At 37.7% G+C, this 27,193-nt stretch overlaps 3 protein-coding genes across 3 annotated transcripts; 2 read left to right on the top strand and 1 right to left on the bottom strand.

The window, feature by feature from the left end:
* Window positions 1–1,026: 1,026 nt before the first annotated feature.
* On the bottom strand, window positions 1,027–6,036 carry LOC118820572 (olfactory receptor 51E1-like). The gene is made up of 3 exons (XM_036588931.1): window positions 5,257–6,036; window positions 1,897–2,010; window positions 1,027–1,155 (listed from the first exon to the last, which is right to left on the bottom strand). Exons 1-3 carry the CDS (start codon window positions 6,034–6,036, stop codon window positions 1,027–1,029), a joined length of 1,023 nt encoding a protein of 340 aa, XP_036444824.1.
* Window positions 6,037–12,834: 6,798 nt separating this feature from the next.
* Window positions 12,835–13,797, top strand: LOC118820099 (olfactory receptor 52D1-like). The gene has a single exon (XM_036588231.1). The coding sequence runs from the start codon at window positions 12,859–12,861 to the stop codon at window positions 13,795–13,797; it is 939 nt and encodes a 312-aa protein (XP_036444124.1). The 5' UTR covers window positions 12,835–12,858.
* A 5,789-nt stretch (window positions 13,798–19,586) lies between these two features.
* Window positions 19,587–24,807, top strand: LOC118820571 (olfactory receptor 13H1-like). The gene is made up of 2 exons (XM_036588930.1): window positions 19,587–20,521; window positions 24,576–24,807. Exons 1-2 carry the CDS (start codon window positions 19,587–19,589, stop codon window positions 24,805–24,807), a joined length of 1,167 nt encoding a protein of 388 aa, XP_036444823.1.
* Window positions 24,808–27,193: the final 2,386 nt, after the last annotated feature.

The following is a 27,193-nucleotide window of genomic DNA, read 5'->3' as shown; positions in this document are numbered from 1 at the left end:
TCAAGTCTGCATGCCACCACATCACTTTGTCATAGTCTAGTGGAAAAAAAACAGTAGCGACTGTTGTAAGTCACTTTAATATGAAATTTATTTGCCAGATGTGACTCCAAAATGAGACAAAATGTGACTCCAATATGGAAAGCAAATAAAATAATAAATAAATTATTAGTGTGTGCAAAGCCCCTCATCATCATAATGACAATGAAAAACATAAATAAACAAATTGAGTAATAAATACTGAAAATAATGATTAAGGCGTTAATGTCAAATTTTAATTATTTGTTTATTTATATGTGCACTTGTTTTTACACTTATTTGTATGATTATTTTTATGTTTTTTCATTATTTTATTTATTTTTCATATTAGCAGGCCCTGTCCTCCACAGTGTTTATGAGTGTGTGTTTGATTGAGGTTTGTGTGGATAGAAAGTGTCTGAGGATAGAAGTTTCTGGACACTGGGCATTCGTCTGCAGCATGAAGTTGTGTACCTCACACTCACATGGAAGCTTTGGATCCTGATTGTAGTTTACACGTAACTGCTGAATTTTTAAGTTGGTTATTAGGATGCTGTCAGAATAAAGATTTTTAATAAACAAAATTATTTGTAGTCATGTTTATATTTGAGCAAATTTAACATTCAACGTTTGGAACAGATATTAAGTTACATCATAACGTTGAGGTAATGTTTACATATATTGACAATGGTAATGGCCCCACTGCAGCCAAACCCACACTTAGCCATTATACAGGGCACTAAGAGTGGGTTACCTACATATAATGTGAAATGATGGGCACATGTGGACTAAACATTTGGCCCACCAAGTCATAAAACCGGGCCACATGCAGGCCCCAATGTTAGGGCCCCCATGTTAGCAGCCCACCATAAGCCCTGATATGAGAGCTTAGTGTAGGCCGCCAGCATAGGACCCTAACCTGGGTACCCGCACATGCCATTAGAGGGCTTTGTGTGGGCTTCCTGAAGTGGGGCCCCAGTCAGTCATGAAACCGGGGGCACATGCGGGGCCTCATGTCAGGGCTCCTGTGGTGGCAACCTCATATGAGGGCTTAGTTTGGGTTTCCCGAAGGGGGGCCCCAGTCAGTAATGAAACTGGGGGCACATGCGGGGCCTCATATGAGGGCTTAGTGTGGGTTTCCTGAAGGGGGACCCCAGTCAGTCAAGAAACTGGGGCCACATGCAGGGCCCCATGTCATGTATTAAAAGCCTGGAATAGCATCACAGAAGAATGCAACAGTTTGGTGATGTCAGTGGGTCGCTGGCTTGATGCAACCAAATATGAAATATGCAACCAAATATTAGTGTTCTTTACTTTAATTTAGTGTTATTTAATTCACTTCGAGACTATCTGTTCCATTACTTTCATCATCAAAACTGCATGGTCTGCCACCAAAGGTACCATATTCTAAATTGTTTAACACGTAAATATCAGAAAAAGAATATTGAAATTCTGTGTTTTCAGTGTATTGCAAAACCAAAAGAATTGACCTTGCCATTCTAATACCTTTGAAAGAGACTGTAGCTTTTTTAAATAGCTTAAGGTGACCAATCTTTCATTGCTTCAGAGAACATCAATTGTCCTCAAAGCACACTTTCATTCAGTATCATGTGAAATAAAGGTTAGTACTTTTGCATGGGAATATACAGAATAATATATTTGCATGTTTCATTTTGTGAAACTAATTTTGTTTCTGGTAAAGAGAAACATTATTTTCTCTCTTATTTCTTTAGTGTTGAGGCCATATATAAGTGGATTTAGGATTGGAGGAAAAACTAAAATGGACATGCCCACAGATCTCCGCAGATAGGGGGACACTTGACTGAATCTGTGAGACAGAACGGAGAAGATTGTGGTGACCTGAAACACAATAAACACTACCAAATGCGTTGCACAGGTCCGAATAGCCTTGCTTTTAGTGTCGGCCTGCTTATTGAGCAGACAGGTCTTTAGAATCTGAATGTAGGTGAATATAACCACAATGGTAGATACTCCCTGTAGAAAGACAGACAGGAACAGTCCATAGGCATTATTGACAGTGGCGATCTCACAAGTCAGTTTCATAATGGAGGGACTGTTACAGTACATACCAGCAATAAGATCTTGACAGAAGCTAAAAGGGGTCAGCATGAGGAACAAAACCCCTATCAAGACCACATCAGTAACCCATGTGCCATTTTTCTTGCCATTTGAGTCTCAGAAAAATTCTGTCTTCACATTACAAAATTAGAGTTTCTTGCCAAAAGTACATTAACTAATCCTAAATAAAATCTAGCATGAGTATTGTACCCAGACAGTTTACACCATCCAATGTCACATCCATACTACACAGGCTTTTATTGTTGTTATCCAGGTAGGACATTGACCCTGAGAGAGTATTTCCATCCATGGCTTTGTGGACAGATTGGTGTGCAGGAAACACCAAACAAGAAGCTGGCAAATGAGAAGCTGACTTCAGCCTCGTAAAAAAACGAACGTGAAGAGACATTTTACAAGAAACTATTCCACTTTTCCGTAAAATGTTTCTGCCAAAAATGTGAGAAAAGCAGCTACAGCTGAGCTAAAGCTTAAAGCAGAGCAGAGCAAGTCTGTATTTTCATTTATACTATGGTCTTATACTAGGACTATACTAGGACACTAGCACATGCTGAGACATACATACAGCCATGATGGTGAAACGAACATAAACTGTTGTGACTTCCAAGCTGGTTTGATTTTTGTTGAAAGGACAAAATGGCTCTTCTTAACATTTGGGTTGCCAACCCCTGCACCACCATGTGCAATTTCAGCTATCGCTTGCCTCAACCCACCCTGCCCAGAAGGATTTGCTTGATCATGGATGGAGGGAATACTTGAAACTGCAAGGCATTTGGACAATTGCCAGAAAGTCTGTTATGTTTCATGAGTCAATGTGGCCTAGAATGATCTACTTTGAAAGGAAGGGCTTTTTTGACTGACATGCAAAACTTGTGTGAAATGTCAGCGCAGGCAAATATTAGAATGGTGCAGTAACAAAAACAGACTCATGTGAAGGACAGTAGCATGCCTGTCAGCAAACATGCAGTGAAATCTTGTTAACTTGCCACTAAATGCTTAAAAAAACTGAATAACTTTTGAAAATGTGGTCATGAACTTCACAAACTTTCTTTTAGTCCAACAGCAACTACACAAAAAAGCTCATTATTGTGATTGTATGTAGAGTAGGCAACTGTTTGCGACTGGTGAATAGTCCCTAGATAGCGTTTTGCTTGATAAAAGTTTGCTACCCATACCTGTGTGTGTGTATATACACCTCATTGCGAATACCTAGTGAGAGTGTAACTGACAAAATCCTGTAAGCTATAGCCATTGCAGCATATTTTATACATACTTCAGATAAACTGTGTTCCTGTGTTTGGACCAGCATTGGGGCAGTTACTCAAAAGAGTAATCCATTATAAATTACTAATTACTTCTCTCAAAATGTAATAACTTTAATTATTAAAACAGGAAATGTAATCTAATTACTCATTATGTTACTTCTACATTACTCTCTAAAAGCCCTACACATCTGGACCAATAGGAAAGTACTTTAATCTAAACAAAGTCAGTCATACTAGATAAACAATAAAAACAGAATCTACTCACCAGATAACACAAAATAAATTCTTTATAAAGCTTACAGAACTTTTTTTTTGAAAGAAAATCAAGGCTGGCCTGTGTAGCTGAGGATGAGTCTCTATTTTCTGCAGCATGGGGATTTTTATCTATCAGTTTCATATTAGTATGGTTAGATGCTTCGACAGATTGCTTGCTGTGTTTACAGTGCTTCCCACACTTGTATTGCTCATGTTCTCAAATAGAGTTTTGCAGTCAGCTGTTGCATGGTAAACATGCGTCTGCAAAGCACATACAGGAACAAGCACGGATAACAAATATAAAGTGACTGTACAAATGAAATTCATTGTGTGTAACTGAGATTGCTCTGAGACATAAGAGTAACGCTAGTAATGCAATTCCTATTAAGTCAATAACTATAGTGTGATTTTATAATTCATACTGTATTGTGTACTACTGTGTTTTAGAGAAATATAATCACATTACTGTAATACTGTAATGTTAGTTTGCTCCGTGCTTCCCCTAACACTGGTGTGGATAGAGTGGCTGAGGCAAAGACTGATAGTCACAATAGAACCAATGCAAAATGCATGCCTGAAACAAGCAAGAGCATGCCATAGGATTTATTTTTATTTGGATTTAAATGCACAGAAGCTATTTCTTTGTCTACATCTTATACATTCATTAAAACAATTAGAATTTAGTCATCGCATTTAGGAGCATCAGTTTAACCATCCTTGCAAATGGGCTTACTTAGAGCCTCCTTGAATGTTTCTGTACCAGCTGCTTTATGACAGTTTAAGTTAACTTAAAATAAATGCATACCCACATATACTACTGTTTAAAGATGTACAAAGGGTGTAATTGCCCTTACAGAAACATCCACGGTTCTGTTCATCATTCTGCAAACATCTAACACTTCTTTATTTTTCACAGCTTCCTTTAATGTAACTGAAGCCTTTAGATTTATAGAGTGTTAGTATTATAGGAGAACAATTTTATATATGTATCTTCAACAAAATGGTTTTATATTATTAAAAACAGTGATTCTGGACTTGTGGGAAGAACTTTTTTTACTGAATTGTTATGAACAGTGGATGCAAAAAAGCAGGATTATCTCAGCTGAAAAATAACATTCAAATCCACACTTTAGAAGTATGCAACAATTTATCTCTAATTAAAATTTACAAGCCCAAAAGGTTGTACATTTGAGTGAAGGCCAATATCATGCCTCCCATTCAGCTTTGTCAAGTAACTGTGTGCTTCAAAGTTACTATTTTGTGAACTTGAACTTCTTATGAACTGAGCGTCACATTTAAAGTCTCTATTTCTTCCAACATATGAAATAATAATTAGCATATCATTAAGCAGAATAGCATATTTGCATACAAACATTTACTAAAAGTCATCATTATTATTTTGATAAATGTTCTATTATTGATCTACACTAGAATTACATAATAAACATTAACATTTCAAACAAAGGATGGAAAAAAATATATGCATCTTCTCTTCAATTCATTTGGTGAAGGTTATTTTGTTTCTGATAAAAAGAAACATTATTTTCTCTCTTATTTCTTTAGTGTTGAGGCCATATATAAGTGGATTTAGGATTGGAGGAAAAACTAAAATGGACATGCCCACAGATCTCCGCAGATAGGGGGACACTTGACTGAATCTGTGAGACAGAACGGAGAAGATTGTGGTGACCTGAAACACAATAAACACTACCAAGTGTGTTGCACAGGTCCGAATAGCCTTGCTTTTAGTGTCGGCCTGCTTATTGAGCAGACAGGTCTTTAGAATCTGAATGTAGGTGAATATAACCACAATGGTAGATACTCCCTGTAGAAAGACAGACAGGAACAGTCCATAGGCATTATTGACAGCGGCGATCTCACAAGTCAGTTTCATAATGGAGGGATTGTTACAGTACATATCAGCAATAAGATTCTGACAGAAGCTAAAAGGGGTCAGCATGATGAACAAAACCCCTATCAAGACCACATCAGTAACCCATATGCCTACAGTCATCCTCCTCAGGTTGCGGGGGGTCATGACAGTGTGATAATGTAGTGGCTGGCAGATGGCCACATAGCGGTCATAAGCCATAACAGTAAGGATGATAAGAGCTCCGCCACAGTAGAGGTGGACCATCAGTGCCTGGAACACACAGGCTGGGAAGGAGATGTTGCGGTTCTGCAGGTGAATGCTGGCAATAAGCTGTGGAAAAAGAGCTGTAGCTCCCATCAGATCATTGACTGGAAGATTGAAAAGGAGAATATACATGGGCTTGTGGAGTTTGTGGTCCAGAGCAATGGTCAGTAAAATGGTGAGGTTGCAGGTGAGGATGAAGCAGTAGGCAATAACCCCCATGATGAAGGTGGGCAAGATGCCAGTCTGAGGGATGTCGAGAGACTCCATGCGCAAAAGCAATGAAATGCTAGAGTAGTTAGCGTGCATGAGATATGATTAACTAGTTTGAATTAGACAAAAATTGTGAAGTTTCAAGAGCTGAACCTAAAGGATGCTATTTCAATGCCATCCTTGTGAATAAATGAGGGTAAAAAAGTACACTAACTAAATAATATGTGTCACAAGTAGTCTTGAGTACTCTCTGTCCCACCTCCACACTACACTGGCTTTTATTTCTGTCTTGCAAGTAAGACATAGTCCCTGAGAGTCTGTTTTCATTCAAGCCCTTGTGGACAAATCCTCTGGGCACAACAGCAAAAATATCATCATCTCAGCATACATGCCAATCAATCAATTTTCTCCTTCTTACAAAATGACAAGATAATGCCTTTAAAAGGCAAAATGTTTCCTGCAAACAGAATAATCCACTGACTTCACAAAACAGATTCATAGAATTTTCATGCAACATACATAAAGAGTGCATTTACACAATTAACTCTTAAAAGAAATGCATTCTGGCAAATATGCAGAGTTGTTTTGTCTCTTGTGAATTATGTCTCAAAACTGTTTTCTTTGGCAAATAACTGATTATCACCTTATCCAATCTTGACTGTGGGCTCATTTAGAGTCTTTCTGGGTCTTGAGGCCCAGAGTCCAGAGGCTTGATGCTTTTCCTGTTTTAACACATCTGTTTCAACTCATCAGTTAATTGCCAGGATGAAACAGGTGTATTAGAAAAGGGAAATCTTCAAACTGTGCTGGACCCTGGCCCTCCAAGATCATAACCAGTGACCCATGATAGAGCTTTACACCAGTGATCGACACAGTTTTTGCATGAGTTTTAAAAGATGTCTGACATGTGTAATGATTTTGAATTTTTATTAGATCAAAACTGTAAGGAATACATAGAAGAGGCTCGAAGACCAATCCTGCCTCTGTAGTGTTTTTCTTTTTGTATTTCAACCCCCTCCTCCCTGGGTCAGTGGTCATCAGGCAGCTCAGGGGTGAGCACTACTAGAGGTGTGAATCACTGTAGTATGTAAAATCACATCCATATCCCAGAAGGAGATATGTGGAAGATGGCCTTCAGTACCACCAACAGCTATTATGAGTACCTGGTGATGTCATATGGCTTAAAAAATCCATCTTCCAGAACATGTTAGGCATGTCCACTATATTAGCTAACAAAAGTCAGTTCTTTCAAACAGCCATCTCCTAACCCCAGGTACATAACTGCTCCAAAGTGGAAAGCATGAATGAGAAAAATCTCTGTTGATTCTCAAAACAATGAAAGCCCTCTTATGTTTTATTGGATTTTTTACTCAACTTTTACTGTGGATTAATTTGTGGATTTAGCTTCATTACAGCCTCCCTCAGCTCACTCCTGAAAGGTGAACCTCACAAACTGAACTGTTCAAAGTTTGCTGCTGCCATCTTCCATCTCACACAAGGAGCATTTCACCCCACCCCCAAGCATCCTGATCCGAGTCCATAGTCTGAAGGGGAGATGAATGCTTCTGAGGTGTTATCCCAAAATTAAGAAAATTGACATAAACCTTATTCAAGTGCTACTTCTCCAACTTCCACAAGCAGAGCAGAACTACAACGTGGGGAACTGAAAACTTTAAGCAGTGAAGAGTGGAGACACTGGCTGGAGGGTGCTCAAGGAAAATTTTTGGTCTTAACTGACCATCACATTGTGAACTATATGAGAACCACCAAGAAAGTGAACTCCAAGCAAGCAAGGACGACCCTATTTATGTGCTTTGATTTCAAGATTACTTATAATCTCAGGATCTCAGAATCACAAATATCAAAGCAGATACTCTCTCACATGTATATGATGGAAACTTGTCCTGGGGAACTGGACCCTATTAATTCCCTCAGAAAAATGGATGAAAATATAAGCTGAACTGAAGAAAATTAAGTGACTCCCTCCTTTTGTCCTGCACACAAAAGCTGTGTGCCTACAGAGCTGATGGATCATCTGATGACCTGGGCTCATTCCAAGGCAGGCTCTGGACAGCCAGGTATTACACGCACAATCAAGACCACAACAGACAGGTATTGCTCAGTATACACCTTATCTAAATCCCTACAGCACCATCCAGCTCCAACAATGTATGTTTCTTTTAAGCTCTGAATTCACAGTAATGCAAGTAAAACAAATTGATAGACATACAATGTCTGATTTAATGACATCATCATATGAAGTGATTAATAATTTAAAAAAAATAAGAAAGCTGTTTTAAAATGGTTTGGTTATGCATATTGGACCTATTCCAAAATATAGGTTACTCACATAATTATCATTATCCTGCTGCCTTACAAGGAGAGAAAGATTATTGAACTAGGCCTTGTGCCTAGAGATCAAGTGCTATTTGATCTTACTGCACTTCACAGATGTTTAGAAGAGCTGTACATGATGTAAATGAGATATGTGAATATAAAAAACATATTGAAAGTATTAAAAACCTCTTTTCCATGACAAAGGTCCTTCTGCATAATCTCATAATTTAACACCAATTAAAGGGTTTTTCAAAAAACCATGCACCCAAGACACGAGTCATTCAGAAACTGTTATTTTTATGATTGTGCATAAATACAGTCAAGCTGTATTCTACAGTAAAAACATTTTTTATTAACAATGACTCTAATATTATCTGAAGAATAAAGTTCAATGGGGTTCAGTTCAACACTTTAGAAGTGGCACGGTTTATCCCAGATTTCAATGAACATTCTTTTGAAGCACAATTTTCCAAACAGCAACGACAAATAGCTCAACTCGTGCCTGAAAGTATTTAATACGTTTTTCTCTTATTCTTATCCAAAAATTGGAATCAAAACATCAATTAAAATACACTGTTTCAGGGTTACACCTTGCAACTAAAGTGCATCACTAAAGGTACTTGCGACTTGGTACTAGAGCCCTATGCAGTGCTCTATATAGTGTCATTTAATAGATCAAGAGGCTTTTGTGGGAACCAGAACCTGTTAAGCCAAAGACCTAATATTAAGGGCAAGCAGTAGCCAAAGCCAAACCAACAGTATCATAAGTAGAACTGTTAGCCTGATAACATAAAGCCATCATCTTTGCTTGAAAACTAAGTGAGATATTTTAAAGTTTATTGGACTAGGCCTTGAGACGTTGTCTCTGTTAGTTCTCTAAACAGCAGACACTGATCAGTAGTGTCTTGATAAAGACTTGTAAATTCTGATGTTTTTGAACATATGCAACATATTGCACAGTCCTTTGCTATCTCTCTGTCTGTTGATATGTATGTGGTCAATTGAATACTGACACATGGACATTAAGGACGTTTACTACACCAAAGGCACAGCCTGAGCACTCTCAGGAACATCCTTACATCACATTTGTCCCAATGCTTTCATTAACCAACCATACTGATCAAGCAAATAACATAAAGAGCAATAATAAGTTCCTAATGAGCCACTTGTGCCAATTTGTTTCCACAGAGTAAGAGTAAGTGTAGCACTGCAGTTAATGAGCTCTAAGATGAGGTGTTGCATTAACATGTCAAATAATAATTAATCCCCCTGGAGCTAATTCACAACTTAATTGGTGTTTATCATATACTTAACCTTTAACTAATGAGGGAAGCTGATAATGAAGTCCCAAGATATTTTAGACCCTTTGTGTCTCTCTTTTGGTGGCTCTGAGATGAGTGGACTTTATTACCTGCTGAAATAAACACACAGACACACACACACAGACAGAGAGATCAGGGGTCTTAGGAGACACATCTGTTAATTTTCCTGTTTGCTAATGACCTTTGTGACCTACCTTTGTGACATAAATAAGTGTTTTTAAAACCATTAAAAATAAACTATTTTCCACCACAAAAACTCTTTCTACATAAGCTCAAGATTATTTGCATTCTTGGCATTTTTTTCCTAGATCCATACCCAAACCAAGAGCCATTTTACTTAAAAGATTTGACATCCATAAAGATTTAAAGAGTTTATATAAATACATTCAAGCTGTAGTCTGGGTCAAACAAGTTTGGAAATTGGAAATTCTGTTTAGTCTAGGCCTAGGCTAAATCTTGGTCTGGGAAACTGGCCATAAATCATTAAAAACACAATTAGTGAAATAAACCAGGGGTTCAAAAACCTGAGAAAAAAGTGAAATCCATGGCACTCTCGTTGATATCATGGGAAGTGGTTTGAAGAACAAAGTTTGGTTCTAGATTTTAGGACACCCTCAGCTGTTAAATAGCTTTGTTTCATTTCATCACAAGCACTCCTAATTTGACATAATGAAGTACTGATCAGCCAAACCAGGTGCTGGATGATAACTACAAATAATACTAATAATAAGACATGATCCAGTCTGCAACTATACATCAGTCCCATAGCCCAGTCCTTGGCAGCGATAAGTGAATTATGTTTGGGTCATTGGTGATGTGAGTAGTTCACAGAGGTCATTAGCAAAAAAGATAATCAACAGACAAAATGTGTTGTGTCACCTTGGATCTACTCTGTGACACTAAACATTGGTCCCAAAACACCTGCTGTTGGCAGCAATTAATGAAATAAGTGCTGGTCATTGGTGGCGTGAGCAGCCACAAAGGTAACAGACGAGCCACTGCTGGCTTCTCTAACTGACTGTTAATTGCTGTTAATCACAGCACTATTTACATGTATTTATCAGGGCTTTGGCCTTGTAGTCACAAGCCACTGATTTGCTTGCAGGTCACAAAGAACAGCCACTTGTATTGAGAGTTTAGAAATGAATACAACTACTTAACTGGAACAATTGCAAATAAGACTCTGTAATGTATGTCCCCAGTGATGCTGACGTGTATGAACTGCCGAAACTTTCCTTAACATTGTTGTTTATTAAATAGCGATGATGCGAAGATGATGAAGAAGTCTCCGCTGACACCGCCTTGCTTGTATAAGATGTTTATTACAAAGTAAAACAGTATCATATCAAGCACTATAAAGTACCTGAGAGGGGATCCGTGCCAATTCTGAAGTGTCCCCTCCCGAGCAGTATGACCTACTGCTTATATAGGGTGGTTGTTACGGAAAAAGGAGACGGAACATATAGTCCTTCTTAGAATAGTCTCATTCATCTGGAACTAAAGTGGAAAGGGACCTTTGGACGAGGGGCCCCCTCACTTAAACATTCCAATCCTGCAACGTCAGATTACACCTAGAGCTTGGATACTACAACATCACTTTATTTCATATTGACAAAATATGAGCTACTTCTGATAAATAGCAGTTTCAGTGAGTATCATGAAAAAAAATAAAAATGAAGCTCACTACAACCATCAAGAACACTCACACAGACCTTTACTCTTGAATGGCCTAGTTGTCAGTCATCTTCTCACAAACGGTAATGTTCAGCTCCATTTCAATATTAATGTTCAGCTACACCATTTGTAGTTTCAAGTGATTAGTTGACAGCAAGACTATATAGTGTTGCGCTGCAGTACTTTTTAAATCCAGGAAAGAACTACAGCTTGCAGTAGCTGATGAGCTGGCCTGCACAGTTTACCTTGCTTTCAAATATCCTTGTCATTCTCGAGCATTCAAAAAGTGCAGGAGTAAAGGCACATGAAAATTGTTACAGTACTGGCTCAACTGTGTTTTCTTGCACAAAGACATAAAGATGTGACTGAAAATACATTTAGTATAGTTGTTTAAAACTTGGATTGAGCAAATGCAGTTATTGGCCAAATTTAACAACCAGACGCATTTACAACACACTGTTAAAAAGCTGGAATCATGTACATTTTCTCAAGTAAAAACACTCAAAACCACCATGCACAAGAATAACAGGGAAACAAACCAATAAAATTATGATGACCATCAGTCATGTGCTTGTTCAAAATGTGTGAGAGAGTGAACTATATCCACTGTACAATAGTGCCCACCATTATGCACTGAGCTTTGCATCAACTTTTAGGATGTCAACTCAGAACTAAGGTCATCCCCATCATGAGCCACTAAACAAGTTGAGCTCAGTATAAAATGACTCATTACTTTATTAGAAATTTTTACATGTACTATTGTACATGTAAAAAAAAAAAAGTAGAAAAAAAGTAGTCTGTATTAAGTAAAATGTTTAAGATGATACATACATGTAATGTACAATGTGATATTGACAATATAGAATATTTGGTCCAAGGAACTGAAACAGAAGATCTTACATGACTTTAGCCACAGTGTTTGTTTGAAAAGGTCTACTGATTACATATTCAGTCTGGTAAAACTTCGAACAACAAACTGTTGTTATGTCACTGCATCAAGACTCCCTTGAGCTCTTTGGGGGCAGAACAGGATCTTAATAAATGGATGGATGGCCAAGGGTCTAATAACACTGTTTCGCTGTTTTGTAACATGTACAACACCGTTTTTTACCCTAGGACATTAAACTGAGATTTGCTTATTGTAGTTAGTTGTACTGAAATAACACTGATAACACTGATGCAACTAATATTTTTATTGTCTAACTCAGTGTGCCATTATTGTCTAACTCGGTGTGCCACGAGAAAACTTTGAGGATTTCATTTTGTTCTTAATAATTCCGTTTCTGTAGAGATAAACCTATGTTATCATTACATTATATGCAAAGATATTAAGGCAACAAAGGAATGCTAAGCAAAATATGTTTTAAATCTTGAAGCAAAAAGATGAGATATACACTAAAAGTAACAATTAAAGAAACTGAGATTTAAAAAAAAACACCAAATATTCAAAGATCCCTGGTTTATGTTTGTGCTAATAAACCAAGGGATCTTTCTAGCACAAAACTGCTTTCTTCTTATTTCAAACATTTTCTATTTTCCTTTCTCAATGGAAAACACGACATTCAACAGTCTTATTCTGCAGTTGGAGGGACTTGTTGTCCCTGACCAGTTTCTGTATCCTACTTTTTTATTCTTCTTTATTTTCTATGTGCTCATTATGGTTACCAACATTGGAATCATCCTGATCATATCCATGGAACGGAATTTACATGAACCTATGTACATTCTCTTCTGTAATCTTCCTTTTAATGATGTGATTGGAAACTCTATCACAATCCCTCGGTTGCTGGTGGACCTTTTAAGACCAGCGTCTGAACGCACCATCAGTTACACTGAATGTGTTGTTCAGGCCTTCTGTACTCACATGTACGCAACTACTTCTCACACTGTACTGATGATCATGGCCTTTGACAGGTTTATTGCCATATGTAATCCACTGCACTATACAACTATTATGACGACTAAAATGGTGGTTAAACTGACTGCATCAGCCTGGGGTGTGGCAATATTCCTTGTGGGTATTTTGTTAGGTCTCACAATAAGGCTGAATCGCTGTGGAACACTGATTGCAAATCCGTTCTGTGATAATGCATCACTGTTCAAACTGTCATGTGAGAATCCTTATATTAATAATATATATGGTCTGGCGTTCACAGTCTTTCTACTTGTCTCGTCCATGGCAAGCATAGCGCTTACTTATCTAAAAATAACAGCTGTGTGTCTAACCAGTAAAAACAAAACTCTGAACAGCAAGGCTTTGAAAACCTGCAGCACACACTTGGCGGTCTATTTGATCATGTTGCTGTCTGGGCTTCTCATCATCATACTGCACCGTTTCCCTGGTTATGCAGATTACAGGAAACTGTCTGCTCTGCTCTTCCACATCATCCCAGGCCTTCTGAATCCAGTCATATATGCAGTGCAGTCTACTGAGATCAGACATGTTATGATCAAAATACTGCACACAAAGAAGGTGATGCCATGAGACAGACTTTCATGCATCACTGAAGAATCTTTTTCCAGTTTGACTTGACATTGTTATGATGACAATCACACTAGTTCTTGTCTTTAAACTGTGGTATTTGCTTGTTTCTATGTTGTCTATGCTGCTCACATATAGCAATATTTTCTGATATTGTAATATAACTGAAAAATGGTTCAATATTGCTTCATGAATGGCCTTGGAGCACCATACAGCAAAATTAAAATACTAAGTTCATATAAGATATTTCCTATGCAAAATGCAATTTCCTTTTTCCTTTTTCTTTAGTTTTTGTCTTCAACCTAGACTTTGGTTAAGTCCTCACTTATAGAGTCATATATAGTTTTGCACCCCATGCTGACAAATAATGCAAAGTCGTGGTTCATGCTCACACTGTAAAAAAAGAAAAAAGTTGTTTAAAAAATATAACTTCAAAAAGTTTGCTCTGCTTTAAATTTTAAGTTAATTGAATTTTGAATTGTAAATTAACCGAAAAAGAATATGTTTAATGTTCTGTCAACTTATTGTTGAAGTTCAAATAACTCCACTTTTTTTTTTTAAAAACCCCAATTTTTTACAGTGTACAAGGCAAGCAATTTTAGTTAATATAAAAATGTGTTATTGAATTTTAAACTGTACTCTCTCTCGTCAGAAATGTAACCACTGCTTATAAAAGCTGTCAATATTCCAGAATAAAGAGAAAGAGGATTTGTGAATGCGACTGTGAATGCGATGGTGAAAGTTGACATTTAAATTTATATTTACTAAAGTTTTCATTTTTTTCAGTTCAAAGACTAGACAAACCCATCTGATGATTTATGGCAAAGGTTGGAGGAACCTTTGGAAAAACTACTTTGGAATACTTTTTAGGGTCAAATTTAAAAAAAATGACACACACACACACACACACACACACAAACACACACAAACACATATATATACACACACACAGATACACATTTGTGTGTGTTTGTGTCTGAAAAAGAAAGGAACAGACAGGAAGAATATAAATGTCTCCTAAGGCCCATTATCCACTCTCTGACTATATATCAGTACCATGGCCCAGTTCTTGGCAGCAATAAGTGAATTATGTCCTGGTCATTGGTGATGTTAGTAAGACACAAAGGTTATTAGCATAAAGATAATCAAAACACTTGTTTTGGCAGAAATTACTGAAATAAGTGCTGGTCATTGGTGGTGTGGACAACCACAAAGATAGCAGACATCATATCGCTATTTGTGTGATTGCTTAATGTAATGAACTATCAGGCTTGTTTCTACATCACCATCATAAACCACTGATCAGCTAGCAGGTCAAAAAGAGCAGCAAACCGTTTGGAGATTTCAGAAATTACTGTAAATAAATATGAATTTTCATAGCTAGTGACATTCAATTATGTATTTCAATTCTGTTTGATGATCAAGACCCTCTTGACAGGCTAACTAGCTGTGCATCAGATATTTTTAATGAAAAAACTAAAATACTGAGAACTCTCTGTATTCTGTGAGAAGCTCAGCCCTTTAGCTTCATATATCAAACATGAAGTACGAAACCTGGCTGTGATCTTAGATTCCAAGGTCTCTTTAACCCACATGTAAACAGAGTCACTAAAGTAGCTTTTTATCATTTGAGAAATATTGCTAAAGTTTGGCCTTTTCTATCTCAGAGTGACACAGAGAAACTTGAATTTTTTACAAGCAGAGGTGATTATTGCTCTTCTTACTGGGCTCCCTAAGAAAACAATCCATCCTCTACAACTCATACAAAATGCAGCAAAACAGATCCTAACAGAAACAAAAAAGAGATCATACCACTTATTCTTTGAAAGAACTGCACTGGCTACCTCTTTCTTTCATGATTGATTTTAAAATTCTGCTCCTAGTTTTTAAGGCTCTAATGTGCCGATGGTGAATCGCTTTTGGAATTTTTTTGTCTGAACCATAGCTAAATCTTGGCCTGATACAATAAATAAATAATAAGTAAAGTAAATAAGTAAGTAGGTAAGTGAGTAAGTAAGTAAGTAAGTAATTAACTCATGGCTGGAAATATTGGCACCCCTGCAGTTTTTCCAAATGATACGGCAATCCACAAACTTTGACAAGTAACAGTTGTAGGCCGTATAGAAATCACAGTTTTAATCAGTTTAAATAGGAAAATTGTGAGTCAACCTTGGTGCTGTGTGTACCACACTGAGCATAGAGAAGCCAAAGAAGAGGAAAGAATTCTCTGAACATAGAAAAGAACACAGTTCCTATGATCAAACATGGAGGAGGTTCACAGATGTGTTGGGGTTACTTCATTTTGCACTGGGTTCCTTGAATGCGTGCATGACATCTAAACTCTACCAAAGCAACATAGTACCCAATGTCAGTTTACTGTCAGCTAACTCTGTCATGGTCACGGGCCTGTCAGCATGATAGACCCAAAGAACGCAGCAAAAAACATCCAGAAATAGTTTTAAGACAAAGCACTGGACTGTTCTGAAGTGGCCATGAGTGAGATCTCAACCCCATAGAACACCAGTAATGAGATGAGTTGGGAGAAGGCACCCTTCAAATCTGGGAGACCTGGAGCTGACTGCAAAAGAAGAGTGGTCTGAAAAGAGCTGTAGAAACTCATTCATGGCTTAGGTAAGCACTTGATTTTAGTTATTCTTTCCAAAGGGTTTGGTACCAAATATTAAGTGGAGGGTGCCAATAATTTTGCCCATACCACTTTTTTGAGATTTTAGGGTGAATCAAATTATTTAATGTCAACTTGTGAGTTCTTTGGAAAAATAAAACTGCAAGGGTGCCAGTATTTCTGGCCAGGACTGAATATATACTGAATATATTTATTGGCCACATTTGACAACCAAAAACATACACAACATACTGTTAAAAAGCTGTGGGGAAATTGTGTATATTTTCACTTACAAACCCACCATACAAATAACAGTATGAGTATCATCAATCATGTGATACTTCTTTAGATAATTTAGGTACAGATGCTTGTCAAGTGTTTCTTCAAGAGCTGCATCTTCCATAGTTAACAGCTAGTAAATCAGAACAACTTGGTCAACTGACACATGACGAATTCCATGTAGCACTAAAGACCTCAAAAAAGAAAAAAGAGATTGATGGCATTCCACCAGAATTACTTCTCTGTTTTTGGGATGTTCTTGGGCCAGTGCTACATGAAGCCATAAAGTCAACAGCTGATAAGGGATATTTTGAAAAACTTGAACATTGCCCTAATCATCCTAGGAGCAAAAAAAAGGAAAGATCACACATGATGCTCAAATTATAGATCGAAAAGTATATGCAAGAGTCTGCAGATAATATGCTCTGTTTATTCCACATTATAAACGAGACCAAACATCAGGAAGACCAGTGCAATACCGTCCTTAGATACAGAATGATACAGATGCAGAAGCTTATGATTGATTAGACTGGAGTTATCTGTAGAAGGTGCTGGAGAAATTTGGGCTTGGTGGAAACTTCATTAACATGATAGGTGTAATCTTTTCAAATCCTTCAGTAGCTGTAGTAACCAATGGCCTACACTCTCAACCGTTTGACATCTCTAGAGGAAGTACACAAGGGTCACCAATATAGTTTGCCCTTTCGCTAGAACCTCTGGCACAGAATGTTAGACAGAATAAAATCTGATACATTACAATCAAACACATAAACATGCAATATCTCTCTCTGCTGATAACATTATGTTATATATTTCAAATTTTGAATAAATCCAAGAAATCCACAGGTCACCAGTCTATTGTAGGGTACAATAATAAAACAGTAGCACATTATGTTGCAGCTGCATTGTTTTTTTCTTATATACATACATCTGGTCCTGAGAATTTAAACAGTGTTTTTCTGATGAGAAACATTTTGTTAATGTGTTAGTGGCTTGTGCCTTTGCCTAGTTGCATATGCACAAACAAGATAAGTGCATTTGCATTTTTCTATGCACATGGCCCATAACGTTTACAAATAACACACAGACAGGCTCTTACAACTGGTGCAAAAGCCTTGGTAGTAACTACTACTACGCAACATACCTTTTTTAAAAGTGTGTTCTAGACAACAGCCAGTCAATATTAAATTAACAATGTAATCCATATTAATGACCCTGTTTGCACTTCAAAAAATATATCTTGACAAGTGAAATTACCTTAAATCTAGTCAATACATGTGATATTCCCCATTCCCCACTATTGTGAAGATAAGAATATTATAAGATTATTTTACTTACTTTCAGACATTTTATACTTGTTCTAAGACATTTCTATCAAGTGAAATGATTTTATTATGCTGACAGATCTTCCTGGAAAATGAATGAAAGTACGGTAATGTATTGAAGTTTTAAACATGAAAAGCCAATCATATCCATGTTACAAACAAGGACTCTGAATAGTGTATACTAGCTTAAAGTATAGAACATCTGATACATCAGAATTGTTAAAACACTCACAGACTCAAGGGGTCATTTGCCATTAATGGAGTTTGTTTCCATAAGCCAGCTTTCACTTAACAGCATCACTGAAAACCCATCACTCTTGCAGCTAACAGTGTTAAAAGAAGCTCTTTGACAGTGCTTTGACCAAGTTCCAGCCCCAGTGGTCTAGCCAGGGTACTGTGAAGTTGATACAGAAGAAAGGGGGTAATGGCTGGAGGTCTGCTGTGCTTAGGAAGTTAACAGGAACATGAGTAAGACAGTGGTGTGCTGGGTTGAGCTTGTCCAGTGGTCTAGGCCATGGCTGGTTTGCACTGCTGAAAGAGAGGCAAAAAACACACCACTGCTGTGACAAGAAAATGACCAGGGGACCTTAGAGAAGGTGACCTGAACAAGAGCATCAGGAGTTGGTGCACAGTGGTTTATCCATGTTACACAAGAACTCTGAATGGTGTATATTAGCGTTCTAGAATATTTGACACATTTACATTGTTTTATTCTAAGCAGGTTTAAAAAAAGAAACACACTCAAGGGGCCACTTGTCATACATGGAGACTGTTGCTATGAGCCAGCTTTCACTCGACAGCAGTACTGAAACCCACTAGATAAAAGATAAGGGATACGCACTTTTTGTTAGAGGAGGGAAAGTCATGTTGGCAGTCCTGACGATCACAGTGGGGAGGGTATGAGGTACAGTGGTACAAGACTTCATGCGTTTACATTCAGCTCTGTCATGAGACATGATTAGTGACCAAGCAGCTTGGAAAGTGCATCTTTGTATACTCATCAGCATGTAAGTCATTTTAGACACTGTGCTATGACAGTCATTTTAGACATTGGGCTATGACAGTCATTCTTGTTGTCTCATATTTGTTTTGAAGAGAACGTCACTCACACTGCATTTCAGACTTTGAAGCGAAAGCAAAAAGAGAGATCTAAGTAGGAAAGCTGGAAGGACAAAGCTGAAGTGGACACTGATATTAATGACACTAATTACTTGTGTTAATTCAGTAGCAGGATCTTGAACTTAAAGCTCAGTTGGAAGGGTGAGCACAACACTAAGTTTTATTCATATGCATTTTTTGAATGTCAATATAAGTTGAGACTAAATTAGTCAAACAAACCATATTCTCATGAATTTTTCATATACTTTCCACATAAATAATAATTCACACTTTACTATGGCCTTTCCTATTGCAGTAATATTGAAACATATTCACACATCAGATGTTCCTACTGTATAATACACAGACACAAATAATTTATTGTGCTGAAAGACCATTACTGTGGATTTTCCATAACTGTTAATGAAAACTGTCTATTACAGGTTTTGAGAAATCAGAGAACAGCAATGGAGAATCTAACATTCAGATACCACACTCTATCAATCGAGGGGCTGAAACTGGCCCCTCAGTCATCTTATCCTGTTTTCATCTTGTTGCTCATGATGTACGTCTTGATAATGGTGTCTAATGTTGCCATTGTCATCTTGATCTTATTTGAAAAGAGCCTACATAGTCCCATGCACATCATTTTTTGTAACCTGCCACTGAACGATACAATAGGTCCCACTGTTGTTGTGCCAACACTACTGAGATACATTTTCAAAGAACCCTCAGACCACTATATCAGTTATCTGGAGTGCATCACTCAAGCATATGTTTGTCATTTCTTTTCTACAACTTCGCACACTATACTAATGATTATGGCTTATGACAGGTATGTAGCCATTTGCAATCCTTTGCGATACGCCACCATCATGACCAACAAAATGGTGATTAAACTGACTGCATCAGCCTGGGGAGTGCCAGTAGTTCTGGTGGGAATACTGATAGGCCTCACTGCACGTCTGTCTCACTGTACTTCCACCATTTTTAATCCCTACTGTGACAATGCAGCACTGTTCAAATTGTCCTGTGAGGACACATCAATCAATAACATATATGGACTTTTTTTCACTGCAGTACTGCTTTCCTCCTCTATTGGAACAATATTAATAACATATATTCGGATAGCCACAATGTGTGTGACAAGCAAAAACAAACAACTCAACACCAAAGCCTTGAAAACCTGCAGCACTCATATGGCTGTGTATGCTATCTTGTTGGTCTCTGGACTCTCTATAATTGTTCTCCATCGCTTACCTAACTTGTCAGAAAACAGGAAAATGGCAAGTATCCTGTTTTATGTTGTGCCTCCATTTTTGAATCCTATTATATATGGTGTACAAACTAAAGAAATAAGAAACAAGATAGTTAAACTTTTCAGAGGAAATAAAGGGGTTAAGTAATTGTTTTTTTTTTCTGAAAGAAAATAAACTCAAAAAAACAAATAAGAGTAACATTCAGAAGCAAAATAATAATCATTGCTTTGAATTGGAAGCATGTTTTGATGAAGGCATTTCTGTTTTACATATTCAATTCTTTGGTTTTTCTAGCAGTGCTCTAGAACACTGATGTACTATTTATCTACTGTGATATAAATTAAACTCATTGCATGTGAATGTTGATATTTGACATTCATAGCCTTTGCTTTGCATATGTCATCATGTAAGTAAATTCTGAACAATTCTGAATGTGCGTATGGAGCACTACTGCTTTACTCGTAATACTGTTATTAAAAATTTTTCATTCATTTCAAGTTTCTCAAACCAATAAATATAAAAACACAAACCAGTACTATATGTAGTGTATCTTATTTGGAATCATGCCAGTCTCCATTATTCTGTCTTGCTTCTGACCAGGCCTTTACTGACAGGTACACGGAAAAAAGTGCATTGAATTTACTTGACTCAAATGTGTACATAATTTCTGCTTAAATAAAACATACTACATCAACTCACTTGTTGCCAAAAATAAGTAAACTGAAAGACAAAAATGAGTTGATGTGTGCTCTTCATAGACTACTATGGAAATAATGTAGCCATGATGAATATGGACGGTCAACACACCTTGCATATTCACACAGGAGGCCGGCGACTCCTTCTGACAGTGCATATTTTGAAAAAAATCATAAAATCTGCAAATCCAACTACACCACTGGACTCCCAATTACTCTCTAAACACTCACAAGGACATCCCAAAACAGTTAAGCATGCCAAGAGTACAGCCTCATGATGGACTATTAACTTGTTAACTGGCCAGGGCCCATCAGTAGGCCAAAGGTTTTATTACACTTCTATAACCACTGATGTCCCTGTAGTTACTGAATAACAAGCATTAGTATGCAATAAGTATAGGGTTTTAAGGGGTGAAACTATATAAAAACTAGTAACATGAGAAAATGAAAGAAAAAAATAAAAGAAACCACTATGGACTACCCCAACTAAATGGGAGTAAAAGTGAAGCAGAAAGGGCTGGAGGTAGTTTGATTCTAAAAGAACTTTGGTTTGCTATTCAAATAATTTCCCTGTAATGCTTAAGTGAAAATAAATGAATTAGTTTGAGTGGTTGGTAACATCTTTCAGTTAAATCGGTGATTACTGAGCAAAAAGAAACAGCCCTGTCAGACATGCAGTGTCTTAAAGAATGGTCACCACATGAGGAGCAACAATAGCCATGATGTCAGCATTTTTAAAAACATCTGTCCACTAGATGATGTTTTTTAACGCTCCACTCTGCAGGGAATTTTTCAAAAACTAAATTATCAGTGACCTAAAGTGTTGTTTCCATGTGGGCAGGAGGCCAAACACACAGTAAAAATAGCATACTTTTACATTACATTCCACAGTTTCGTATGGTTTTAGCACTTATTCACCAAGCTGAGCTTGTCTGCTTGTATGTGTTTTCTACAGATGCTGATGTTCTCATATTTTTTTTTAACTTTTTGGGTCATGCATAACCCTGTACTGTAGTCTATGTCATATGTGTTTTCTTTTCAATCAAGTGATGTAAATAGGGAATGCAGATGCCATCAAACAAAGTAATCAGTAAAAAGATTCAATGCCAGAGTTTTTCATTATTACGGACAATATTAATGTCAAACAGTTGTTGCAACCCAAGTATCACCTCTTAGGAGAAACAACTTTGATAGAAAAATAACAATCACCAAACTCAAAAAATTGATTCCAGAGGGAAACGTTAGATAAGCAGATGTCTACAAAATTTGAGGCATAAGTGATGAAGGGCAATAACTAGTAACTGTCAAAGTGGTATGCTGGGATTGTTTTTCATTTCTAAAGCTGCTGTTAAATAATGAAGGATTTAAATTTGATGTGCCTTTGTTTGCACCGTACACAGCGACAATGCACTCACCAATTCCATTTTAAAGTGAACTTACTGCTCCCTTTGTTTGCGAGGGAGTAGACCCATTTAGTTTAAGGATTCTGTGTTGTGATGTTGATCTTGATATTTAATCCACACAGTTTGAAAAAGCAAAGCTACTAGTAGCTAGACCCTTAATTTGCATACTGACAAATTTTACCTCAGCAAGTGAATATTACCATACCCATATATATATATATATATATATATATATATATATATATATATATATAGGAGAAACCCCCTTTTCAATTACTTTTAAACACACTTGTATGCCTGCCCTCATAGGCGTATTCCAGAGTAACTCTAGAGTTAGTGGCTGATAGTTTTCACCAATATGGCCCAGAGTCACAGACCTATGCAATGTATCAATGTTTTGTGACTGGTTTGGATCCATCCCTCCAGCCTTAAGTTCCATATTACTCTCTCAGACTCTAACCATCAGACACTAGTTCTGGTCTCTAACTGATTACTTGTTGGGTGCTGTAAAACTATTCCTTGCCTGGCCTCTTAACCCATTAGTAAACTGATTTCCTCAGTGACTGGACATTTATTAGACATGATAAGTTTTATTATGGCCCTGGTGAATGCAACATATTGGTGACATTACCTAGTCCCATGGTTTTCATATGTGCACCTCCAGTCACCCTGTGATTTTGGGACAAGACTTTCTCATATAATACAACAAAAACTTCTTTGTAACTCATGCACATTTCCAACAGTAGGACATTACTGTGCATTTCTCACCTCACAACACCATGTTCCAATGCTGTGTACGGCTATCACTCTATCCCTTGTCACTGCCCCCCCTCGGTCTGAAATAGTGATTCCTGTTTCCATTGACAGTGGCAGTACAAGTGTGGCTTGTATTAAGTTTTATGTAAGCATTGTAGAACCACAAGCATTAATGCCCCTCCAGATTTCTAGTACTTAATGGAACTTCACAGGAATGTTTAATTAATCTCAGCAACATCATTGTGTATGTGGCCTCAAATGAAAGCCACTGAAGTGTCACCTGGCTCATTCTTTAGTATGTTTGGTATGTTTGTCATTTTTTGAAACATCTTGGCTATTGACACTTGCCCAAGTTTACTCATCATCACAGATCACAAGCCATTGATGGGTAATCTAAAAGCTTCAAGTGGATCAGGATCCCACTGGCAGATGCAAACATTGGAGACTTCCACAACTGGGCCATAATACATTGTGATAGCAACGGCACTGAGGTATTTAGGGCCATGTTGTGCCACCATCACAACACCTTGTTTGATGTAGTTTCCCCTTTCATACCTCTGTACCACCGGTGGCTGCAACTGCAACTCAGACTGCTGCCGATCACCTCAGACATCAAACAAGGTGTTGTGATGGTGGAATAGTTGTCACACAGTGACCAGGATGATCATCACTCACAAGTCGTACTGGCTTACAACACAACAATCCATGTCAGTATAGGATTTATTTCTTTCTGCTTAGCCTCACATTGGACATTCTACGGATTCTGTCTCCTCAGGGAAAGCTACCTCTATGGCTTCTTATGCCACTTCTCTTCACGCATGGCTTAGGAAAGCCTAAGAATCAGCTAAGGTTTTTTTAATACACCAGTGAAAGTGCTATGATCAGCATCTCAGCTACAGCCCTTATAAATGTTGTGACTTTGGTGGATCATGTTCATGACATGCCCCGTCCACTGAGTAGGCCTTAAGTCCCTCACTGCAATTGCCTCAGATCATATGTCCCTGGTCCCCCACAGCATAAAAAACTACAACTATGTGAAATCCCCTGACCCTCTGCCACCCCCTTCTGCACCAATAAAACGTGGCCCTCGCAAGGCACCCATTTCCTGCCATTTTTTTTCCAGCCAACCAAGAGGACGTTGTCAAGTTGAGTGTTGCAGTGTTGGAGTGTGATTTTTATTGAATAACAGAGCTTTCACTGGGAAAAACAGTTAGCTGGAGCATTTGCTCCTCCAGTGCTAACTTCCTGTGCAGCTCTGGTGTTGGCTTCCAGAGCTGTTCTTCCACTGTTTGCTCCTAGAGCTGCTCCAGTGCCGGTTTTATGGAATGTTCCTCCTGTGCTAGGTCTCTAAGCTGCTCAACCAGTGTCAGTCCAATGGAAGACTCCACAGCCAGCTTCTCAGTGCACGCCTGGCCTGTCCCCACTGCTGAGCCAGTGCTCCTGGTCTCCGTTGCTGACCCAGCACCCTTGGGCTGCATCACTGGCCCTTTCCTTAACCCAACTCCATCACTGAAACTCACCCTGACTGGGTTCCTGTCACTCCTGCCCCTGTTGGTGGTTCTGCCTGTGTTTTAAGGATTGATTTCTTCTCCTATATATACCCATCTGTTCGGCCTACAGCCTTGCGAAGTCTCTGTTTCCCAAGCTGAGTCCGTGTACCTTCTGTTCACTAGATTCTCATTTCAAAATCCAGTATTGAAAAACGGCAAATGGGTAAATTCTCGTTTTTGATTCTGTTATTGTCAGTCGAAAAACAAGAAATAGCTTCATTTTACTGTTTCACAGACTAATCATAAAATCAAATAACAAACAAACAGCAGTGAAATAAAGGGTTGATTTTAACTGATTTAAATTAATCAACAATAAACTGCAGAGTGCACCGATGGTCGAGTTCAGAAATCAGGCTGTCACGGTTAAGAAATGGTGAGGACAGGAAGATCAAGCATGAGTGTTGAAAAGGTCAGCCTAGATCTGGTATTATGGGAGGCTGTATAAAGTTTTATAAAAGTTTGTTGACTTTTTTCTATTAGCAAAAAAAACTGCGCTGACATGCAACACGACTCCCGCCACGTGCGCTGTCCTGTGATCATGAGGGTTCATAGTGATCTTATAATCATGTGGTGGCGGCTCTGCCTCCGGTTTTTGGGGGAAAGGAGCTTTAGAGGCACGTTAGAGCTGTGCTGGGGGTCTCAGAGCTCAGGACTCTGTGTTCAGTTTGCTTCTGTGAGGGTTTTTTAATGATGGTCTGAATCAAACGAGGGAATTCAACATTTTTCAGGCGTGATAACGAGGGCGTGTTTAGTTAGTTGGGTTAAGTGTCCACGATGGTGCAGAGGTGACCTTCATTGCTAACGGGCTGCCCTGTATGAGCCTTTTCTGCTGTTGTCAATAAAGAGCGCTTCTCTAGCAGAATGACAGTCTCTCCTGAGTCTCCTTTTTCACCAAGATGCTACAGTACTGGTCATTATGTCTGAAAGACTGTGATCTAGTGTCCATATGCCTGTATGATGCACGCACACGCATAGGGGAGTTCTGCACAACACTGACAGAAAACTTCTTGAACTTGAGCGCTTCAGCAGCCGATCTGGGGAGCACGGAGCCCCAGTCATATGGTGGGAGTTCAGTTTCTCTTGTATATTGTTTCTTTCTTATAGAGTTTGTACAGGTCAAATATACAAACGCTTATGCAAAAAGTAATATAGCTGACCAGATACACCAGAACCACAGGCCTGATTTCTATGCTTCCACACCTGCCCTCTGCACGTTTATTTCCGCTAATGATGGGAAATTTTAAACGTGGATCATTAGAATACGAACCTTTATTCCATTGCTGTTTGTTTGTTATTCGATTTTATGATTAGTTTGTGAAACTGTAAAACGCAGCTATTTCGTGATTTTTCCACTGACAAGAACAGAACCAGAAATGAGAATCGACCAATTTGCCGTTTTTCAATACTGGTTTTTAAAATGAAAATCAAATGAACAGAAGGTTCACGGACCACGATGAAATGCATTGTATACGGTTTTGTTCTGATTTTACACTCTTTTGAAAAATCTAATTTCGAATTTCCTTAATTTTGTATATTTGTTTTTAATATTAAGCATACATAGTCAGTGTTCTTAGGCAAAAAAGACATCACTGCATGTAGTTCAGCTGCTGTTTTTATATATAAACACAATAGATTGAACAAAGAGTAGCATATTTTTTTGAAAAAGGACAAAAACCTTCATCAGTTCACAAACAACTGATGCAGATGATGCAGATGTACAAATAGTTGATTGTGATCATACAAGCTTTGACATGGAACCAGACCAAGTGCCTGCAAATTCTAATGAAATTACTTAAAAATGTATTAAATTAATTTCATGAGTATACACAATGTTTTTATTATTGATAATTTCTTAATTAATGATGACTTTTCGGTATAGGACATGTTTTGTCCCTTATCTCAAGAATCAGTGAACTAAATTACCCAACACCAAAATTGCTACTTGTGCACTTTAATTATTATGAATTATATGCATCTTCAGTATTCTGATTCTTGGTAATGATGCCAGTGCAGATCCTAAAGAATTTGGATTGTTCCTATCTGATTTGTGTCAGTCCAGAGAGATTTAAAAAAGATTATAAAAAGTGATTTTATGTGGTAAAAACCATCAATCCCAAAGAGCACAAACTTGAACTTCATTCTTATTTGCCATGCAAATAGACAATTTGGCACTTTACTATAATAATCATCATTCAAGTGAATCTCCAAACTGATATGAGAGAGTAAATTTTCAGTTGGGGTTAATGATTGTAAGGAGTGAGATATAAGAAAATCAACTTATTTAATCAATATACATAACCATCATAAATTAACAAGCGCTATCACACCACCAGATTATGTCAAAATACATATGAAATGTGAGTGGAATTCTAAGAAAATTAAATGGACACTATTATATGTGAAGTATTCAA

This window comes from Colossoma macropomum, unplaced genomic scaffold, assembly GCF_904425465.1.
Source record: "Colossoma macropomum unplaced genomic scaffold, Colossoma_macropomum, whole genome shotgun sequence".
Lineage (NCBI taxonomy): Eukaryota > Metazoa > Chordata > Actinopteri > Characiformes > Serrasalmidae > Colossoma > Colossoma macropomum.
Note: the sequence above shows the minus strand (reverse complement) of the source record. Positions and strands in the feature narration are given on the sequence as shown.

Coding starts and splice junctions, on each gene's coding strand:
- LOC118820572 (XM_036588931.1), bottom strand. CDS start 6,036: ATGGAGTCTCTCGACATCCCTCAGACTGGCATCTTGCCCACCTTCATC. Junction 2,011..5,256: donor CCCCCTATCTGCGGAGATCT/GTGGGCATGTCC, acceptor GTCTTTCTACAG/GGAGTATCTACCATTGTGGT. Junction 1,156..1,896: donor GGACCTGTGCAACGCATTTG/GTAGTGTTTATT, acceptor GTCCCCCTTCAG/GAAACCCACACTAAGCCCTC.
- LOC118820099 (XM_036588231.1), top strand. CDS start 12,859: ATGGAAAACACGACATTCAACAGTCTTATTCTGCAGTTGGAGGGACTT.
- LOC118820571 (XM_036588930.1), top strand. CDS start 19,587: ATGGAGAATCTAACATTCAGATACCACACTCTATCAATCGAGGGGCTG. Junction 20,522..24,575: donor AGAGGAAATAAAGGGGTTAA/GTAATTGTTTTT, acceptor CTCCTGTGCTAG/GTCTCTAAGCTGCTCAACCA.